The sequence below is a fragment of the Trichomonas vaginalis genome, chromosome V (assembly GCF_026262505.1).
Source record: "Trichomonas vaginalis G3 chromosome V, whole genome shotgun sequence".
NCBI classification, from domain to species: Eukaryota; Parabasalia; order Trichomonadida; family Trichomonadidae; genus Trichomonas; species Trichomonas vaginalis.
In genome coordinates, this window is record NC_067207.1 from 1,054,569 (window position 1) to 1,063,125 (window position 8,557).

General features: G+C 31.9%; 1 protein-coding gene across 1 annotated transcript; it reads left to right on the forward strand.

Moving 5' to 3' along the window:
• Positions 1-709: 709 nt before the first annotated feature.
• On the forward strand, positions 710-6,988 carry TVAGG3_0258910 (nuclear chaperone required for maturation and nuclear export of pre-60s ribosome subunits; the record flags this gene model as incomplete). The annotated part of the gene is made up of 1 exon (XM_051228310.1): positions 6,260-6,988. The coding sequence occupies one exon, from the start codon at positions 6,260-6,262 to the stop codon at positions 6,986-6,988; it is 729 nt and encodes a 242-aa protein (XP_051098040.1).
• Between the last annotated feature and the right edge of the window lie 1,569 nt (positions 6,989-8,557).

Below are 8,557 nucleotides of genomic sequence, written 5' to 3' on the forward strand. Positions count from 1 at the left end.
ATCTTAAGAATTTGCAAATTACTTAATTATTTCTGCAACATTTCTAGAAATGGAGAAGTTGATTACAATCAAATCAAAAGAGCTTTGACAATTACTTATAATAAGAATTTCAATGAAATAGATAATGATGAGAATCAACTCAATCAATCTATTTATAGTTCGTTCCTTCAAGATCCTGATAAAGATTTCATCACAAATTTGACACAATTGTACTACAAACAAGTCATTGATAGAAATAAATTGAATGGATTAATTGAAGAAAGAGTTCGCAGCGATCAACCAATTATTAATGTATTTTATGTAATTGAACGCGCATTGTTTGAAGATATCTTTAATCTCGTGGATTTCTTGAATGAATTGGTAAAAGATTTTCAAGTCAGTGACAAAACAAAATTGGCTCATTGATTACGTTTACTTGCAGAGATTGACTGATATCGTGGAAAGACTTACTGAACTCAAGGATGAAACTAAAGATGACATCAAAAGTTTGACACTTACTAATAGTTTAAATCAAAGGATCCAAAATTGAAAGAGATTCTTGCAGAGTTTTCATTCCTTTGTCAAACATATCCTACTTACGAAGGCATAACTTTACCTGCACAATTTGCTTCTGAAAGATTTGTTTTGGATTCTATTTCAAATGAAATCAAAATCAATGTTTTCAGATATCCAAATTTATATTTCAATTTTCCAAAATCAAAGGAAATTTCTCAATTCTTTGATGGAATATTCAAACACATATTCGAAGCTTACATAATATGCTATGAAAACCAAAACCTAGAGTTACTTAAATTACTTAATAAGTTGACATCAATGATATTAAGAAAGATTTAATGCCATCAAGAACAGTAGAAATATTTGATTTAGTTAACTCTTTCAAAGATTCATCGAATGAACTTTATAGCATTGATCTATTGGTCAAATCATTCAAACAATACGATTTCGGATTACCAAAAGGATTCTTGGAAATCTTGAGAAGCCTTCAAGATGAATACAACAAAAAAAACATCAATTCCGAAGATGAAAGGAAATGGTTTAACTTGAAGGAAATACATCGTGATTTATCAAGTTTGTTTGATTTAACAGAAAAAATTGGTTGGGTTCCTGTTGACATCGATCAAGAGGAAGTAATCAAACAAGCGAAGTCAATAAGTACTGTTTCTTATGATAAATTTGCTTCTTATGTTACAAAGACTGATCCTAATAACAACGATCAAACAGATTGGTTTAAAGCATTAATGGATTTCTCATATGATATGCATCATTACGACAATCTTTTGAATCCAAGAAGTTGCATTTCAAGTCTATTAGCATTGCACAATCGTGGTTACAAAGTAGGAGATATATTAAAGTTGTATAACGGTATTTCATTCACTTTATATATGAATATAACTGATTCAAATGCTTTACTTTTTGATATCTTCGACAAATATTTGACCGCAATGTATGATGCTGATAAGAAATTACTTAATGTTGATAACAGTTTACTTAATGTTAATAATCTAATTGCAAAGGTTAACAGCTATATCAACCAAAAAGAACATCCTAGTTCTAATTGGTATGATTTCATTGTTAATAACAATAAGAAATATGATATCAATTTGCCAATAAGAATTCCTTATTTCCCAGAAAGAAGCTTACTTAAAATTTGTTCGAAGATTTATAATTTCAATTTCAGAACAGTCAAAGAATTGAAGAATTATATGAAAGAACCTCATGAAAGAAACCAATACTATGAAAACATGATTGCAAAGGCTACATCATATAATTATGACATTTCTGATATCCTTCCATTTGAAACTAAGAAAGAAATTGTATCATATGTTGATGAATTTCCAGCACAAGGCTTATTCTTGATTAGAAACACAGATTTCTACAAACTCCTTGACAAATCAAAGAAAGAATTAACATATGGTACATTCATGATCAGAATTGTTTCTTCTTTCAAACAAATCGTTTTCGAAACAGATAAATTCACATACGAGATGAAAGAATCTATAAATAATTCAATCCAAAAATTGTTGTCAGAAAAAGAAAACAAGAAATCAATCATTGTTTCACTGGCTTTGTCAAATCCACCCTATTGTTTCAAGAAATTCTTCACTTGTTTGTTGCATGACTCTATTGTTCAAGCTGCAACATATAAAACAGATGATCAATATGTCAGACAAACAAACATGTTTATTGGAGATTACCTATTGCATTGCTTGAAACAATACGGTCCTTTGACAAAAGAAAAATGGGATTCATTTATTGGCGAACAGACATTTTGTCTATTGAATCCAATTGGTGAATACATTAATTTCTCCATGAGAAATCTCAATCAAAAAGTTTCCGAATTGATTGAAACTAAAATTAAATCCGAAAAAGTTATGAAAGGAAGAGAAAAAGAAATCAAAGAATTACTTCCACAGCTTGAAAAAGCAATGATGATTGATGATCCAATGAGGTTCATGAATCAGTTTAAACCAGAAAACGACACCAAAGATGTTATCGATGCCTACGAACAATATTCAATCTGTATTAAATCCATTTTGAATGAAATGACAGAATTCAATTGGAATTCGAATTTAGAACAAATTAAATTATATCCAAACACACAGGAATTATATAAGTTCTTAAATAGATTAGATTCAAATACTTCAACAAATTTCCAGGATGAAATCGGAGTTATTTATATCCATAATTGGAAAAGTAATACAATTTCTTTCAGAAATAAAAACAATCCAGATATCGGAGTTACATATTCTATCAAACCAAATACAGATACATTTATGGTTGTTCCTAATAAATTCATCAAAGATCTTCAACTTTCAGATCCTTTGAGATTGTTTACAATCAAAATTTCTAAATTTGCAAATAAGGACACAGAAATTTCTTTGGATATGTTATTCTATGTATGGAATAAATTCGATAAAATAATAAAAAGGAATCCAAAGGCATTGGATAATTATCGTGATGCGGAATCACCAGTAATTTTTGTATCAAATGATAAAGAATACACATTTAATGACCTTTCAGAATTTATCACAAACAAACAATCAGGTGTTTGCTATTTAGATGAATTTAGAAACAAATTTACTAATCCTCAATACAAAATGAATCCAAATATGCTTCCATCTAATACAAAAAGTGTTTTAAATTACCTTGAAATGAAAATCCAGGATCACGATAGATGTGTAGAGAATCTTAACAACGCTCTTGATAATATTGCCAATTTCCCATCAAAGAGATTCATACCACCTTCAGCATCAGATAATAAACCAAATCCAAATTTGAGAATGGCACAAAAAATCAAAGTTGACTTCACTCAAGCTGATAATTCTGTTTTTAACATGGCAGCTATTAATGTTCAAGGCGAATCTGTCATTCCTACATTTAGTTCCATCAAAGCTGATGTTCCTGGCATATTAAGAGGAATCCAAACAACTCCAATTTGTATTCCTGTTTATGTATTTGGAAATGTTTCAAATGTTACTATCGAATTCCATCCAACATCACAAGAAACACCAATTCCAACATATGAAGTTAAAGAGTCACAGATTAATTTAATCTTCCCAATAAATGACATAATACAAGACATTACTTTCACCGGAACAATGGATATCGGCACTAAAACAATTGATTACGAAGTCAGTGCTCATTTCATTGACTCTTATGTTTTCATTGATTCTCCTGGAAACAAATTCATCAATGGAAATGATGGAATTACTTTCGATAAAGATTTTATTGCAGAAGATAATATCACTATTCTCCCAACAATTCCTGGCGAAGCAAATCCAAGACAAACAATTTTAGTCGAAAATGTCAATTGCCAATTACCAGAATCTCCTATTCAGTTGAAAGATAACGACAAAACAATTGTTTTCCAAAAGTCTTTTAAAGATTATTTAATCAAAGGCATTACTCTCAATTTATATCATACTCCATTGGAAAATTCTCAAGTCAAAATCAATACTCCTGTTTTTGCATGTAATAGAAAGGTTTTCTTCAACTCTTTATCCCCGCCTTACCAAATTATATCAGAGAAGAAGGAAATAGAGATTGGATACACATATAACAAATACTTTTTCATTGTTTCTTACTTCATGAGATATAAAGAAGAACCAAAGATTAAGATTAAAGGCTCAGACAACGTCAGTCTCATTAATCAGAAGAATACTCCATATTTAACAAGTCATGAAGCTTCTTACATTATTGAAGTTGATATAAAGTCAATTGCACATAATCGAAATGAAAAATCAATGCTTGAAATAAGTATTGATGGACAACAATTCCAATGGAGTGAAGAAATCAAATTGAAAGTAATTTCTCCGTTAAGAGGAAATTATCTCTCATTTGGAACATGCAATTGCTATTGTAATGATATAAGTTATTCATTATGTTACAACGATCAAATTCTTCCTCATGCTTTTTATGCCAATGAAGGATTTGGAACAATTCTGACTACAAATGAAATCAGAGCTCTATCGATTTTAGATAAGAAACCAGAAATTTCTGGATTCAAAAAGGAGTTAAAGGATATGAACTTATTAGTTTTCGTCTCTGATAGGAAGAATTCATTAGATCTATGGATTCCTGCTTCTATTCCTGAACTAGGTAAAATTTCAGCATTGATTAAAGAAATGTCAGAAAATGATCTGAGATATCTTCTCGCAAAGTTGGAACAATTCTTTGGAAAAGAAGAAATTAACACCATTCTCAACAAGGTCAAGAATTTCCCAAGAGAACAAGATAGAACACTGTCAATTAGAGAGTTCATTGTTAAAACAATGAAGAATAAATTCGACAAACTCATAAAAGATGATTTCCAATTAACAATTGATGATTCATTTAACATTAAAGATGTAAATAGCAATAGAAATATCAATGTTAATATGACTCCTTTGATGAATCAAAAATTATCAAATGAAAAGGAATTGAAGAACATGACTCCGAAATTTGTTTCAGACCAAAACACAACAATTGTCACTGAATTCAAATCAGACAGTTTACAAAAATTAACTTTTGACACAAGAATTATCAATTTACAACAAAAACAGGAAATGCTACAAGAAATTAACAGGAAATTAGAAGAGACAAATGAACCAAAATTGGAATTGATCATGATACCAAACAACGAAGAATTTGACCAGGAAAAAATCTTCTTTAAGAATTTAACATCTGCAAAAGCAATTTACGAGAAAATTTCACAGATTCTTTATAGATGCAGAAAATTCATTTTAATTATGTCAAATTACAAAGATTATACAAAAGGATTCCCTGCATCTAATGCAGAAGAAGAGATCAGATCATTGGCCGCATTCTATGACTGGTCAAGTAATAAGGATACACTCAGAACAACTCCATTTTTGACTCAATGCATTGAATTCAATCACAATTTCATTTCACTTTTCAAAATTTTGACTAAGTCTGGTTGTCAGATTCAAAATCTTGAAATTAAAGAGAGTGATGATGAAAACAGTGATCATATCCAATATATTGTAAAGCCAACACAACCATTGATTTCTGTTGAAGAGTTCAAGAAAGAATGGAGAAGGATCACAAAGAAACTAGTTTTTAACACCAAATCTATAACACTTCCTCAAACAATTTATCAAGAAAAGAAACAGAAACAGAAAAAGCAACAACAATTCAATGTTGGCTCTAACGCATCAGTGATTCCAAGGAAGGAATTTACTAATCAAATCGGATTAAACTCACAACAAGGAAGAGGAACAGTCAAAGATGAAGATGCTTACAAATATATGATTGACAACATTGACAAACAACAAAAATATGCCGATGATTTGGAAAGTAGACTAGGTTTAGGAATTGCTGAAATCGATGATATTCCTGAAGAAAATGAACTGCCAATCGACAAATTCATTGATTATGCAGCAGAAACCACTTTTAACATTGTTAATTATGCAAATAAAGTCCAAATAAACACAAATTCTCAGATTGTTTTGTTGCTTGATATCAAATCAATTACACCTGAAGAAATCAAGCGTGATAATCTCTTGTATTTCGTTGCTTTCGCAATGGCATGTTCTCACCTTGGTCTTGATTTCAGACTTGCTGTTTTCGCAGACAGAGAATTCCAATACTTGGAAATCAAGAAATTATCTGAAAAACTCCAGAGAAAACATCTGCAAGTTGCACTTGAAACTTTCGATACAAAGAGATTATCATCAGATCCATTCATTGCAATTCAAAAGATCATTAACAAAGACGTGAAATCATCCTACAGTTTCTTCGTCTTCTCAGATGGAAACTATTGAACACAACAACAACAATATCATGGCCAAGATGGGACAAAAACACAAATTCAACAATTACTTGGTTCATCCAACCTCCTGAAGAATACAAAGTTCCAATCGTAAATCAATACATAAAACTCACTGAGGAATACGACAACATGTTCTATCAAACAAACACAGTTCAAGAAGGCGGATTCGACAAATGCGAGAAATACATTGTAGCTTTCTTCAAAGGTTTCAGTAAAGAAAACTTAGAAAACAAAGAAAAATCTATTACAATGACTTTGTCTGAAAACAAGATCAATGTCACTTGCTCCTTCAAATCTATTAAATGCACTGATAATCAATTTGTTTGTGTATCAGAAAATCTCCAGACATCGATGGCAAGAATCTGTGAAGTTACAGATACAAATGAATTAGATTACATTCCTCGTTCCAATGACTCAAAATTTGGTTTGGAAGTATTCGAAAGAAACATTACACATAACTTCAACCCTGAAGAAATGTTCATTCCGAACAAAGCAATGCAGTACATTGCATCAGAGAAAGGCAGTGGAATATCAATGCCTGGATTGATCAGATTTATAATAACTGATGGTCAAGACCAGAGATTTAGACTCGAAAAAAGTGCTGGTTACGTACCAAGTTATTCCTTGTTTTTCGTTATTGATTGCGCAGAATCATCATCCGGAATGCTATCAATTAAATCAATTAAATCAACTGTACTAACTGTCTTCTCCCAATGATAGCATTCAAAGAATGCAACTCTCCAATCACAGTAATTTTGCTACATCAAACTGGTCCTGTTGCAGTTTGCATCAACAAGAAGAAAGAAGATTTTTCGTTGAAAATCTTCCAGTTTTCACCAAAATATACAGAATTTTAACAACACAGGGCAGGCAAACACAGACTGCATTCAGATTCTCTCAGGCATTGACAGCTGCATACAACATCAGATGCAGACAACAAGAGCAAGAATCAATTCTGATTGCAATCACAAGCGCTCATTTCTATCAGACAGAAATGGAAGCAGTTGAACATGCATTTCTACTTTACAGTCATTAAGACATCAACAATAGGTGTTGGAGTAGGGATTTGTCCGAAGAATATCTCGAAAGTTTTCAGATAATCTGTTTGGTCAGATAATCCTCTGAAATCTCAGAATGCTTCAACAAAATTGTCGAAATTAGATACAAGCGAAGCAATAACAGAAGGAAAAATTATTTCCCAGTTTTACCAGAAAAAGTTTCACTTCAAGAACTCGATGCACAATTGCATAATAAAAATAACAGAGTCTTCACAAATCTCACTGATAGATTGGAAAAGATCCAAATGTTCGATGCAGCCATTGGTTACTTCATAAACGAGAAAGCAGAACTTGTTAACGTTGTGTCTACCAACAAGGTGCAAACAACAAAAAGTATAAAGGAGATTCTCCCAGATGAAGATCTCGGCAGGAATGCAAAATGGCCATACAAAATTCTCATTTGCCAACTCTACGATGCAACAGTAAACCAAGACGGTGCACAAAATGAACAAGAACCAAATCCTCCACCTCAACCTGCTCCAGATCAAATATATCTACCTCAAAATAAGGCGCTCCTCCACCATTAATCAGAAGCTCCTCCACATTTAATCAGAGCTCGCTCCAAAGAAACAAACTCCACTAAGGAAAACAAACTCCATCTAAAGGAAAAACACAAACTTCAACAAAGGAAAACCAGCCCACCTAAAGGAAATCAATTTATAGATAGAATGTTACATTAAAAACTTTGAATGATCAAAGGGAATTATCGATGCGTTTAAGAAACCTTGGCTTCACTGTCAAAGTTCTCAGAATTACGCAATGAATTGCCGGAAATATTATCAGGGCAATACCACCAAGTTTGGGTTATTTGCTCAAATGGCCAAGAGGCAAAACCATCAGATGCTCCAGATTAATCCAGATATTAAGAAGCTCTGATTCAAATCCGAGAGAATACAAGTGATTTCTCACACGCTTACCCAGTTTGTCAAACAGTTATATTGAACAGTTCAGGGATGAAAGGATGGGTGTTTCATTCTGGGGCTGATCAAGATTCACCTTCGAATGGACTATTATTATGGAACATCTCAAGTTGTATCGACTGCATGTGCTTGAGCAAAACTCAGACCAAAGTCAAAGACAGTTAAACTTAGATCGATTGGTCAAGATCCAGTCAGAGACAAACTCTTAATGAAAAAACACCAGCAACTTTCCAAAAGAAGTCATTTGATTCAGAAAGATTGCAAGCAGATTGCAAATTATAGAATACTATCTTATCTCTCTCTTTTTT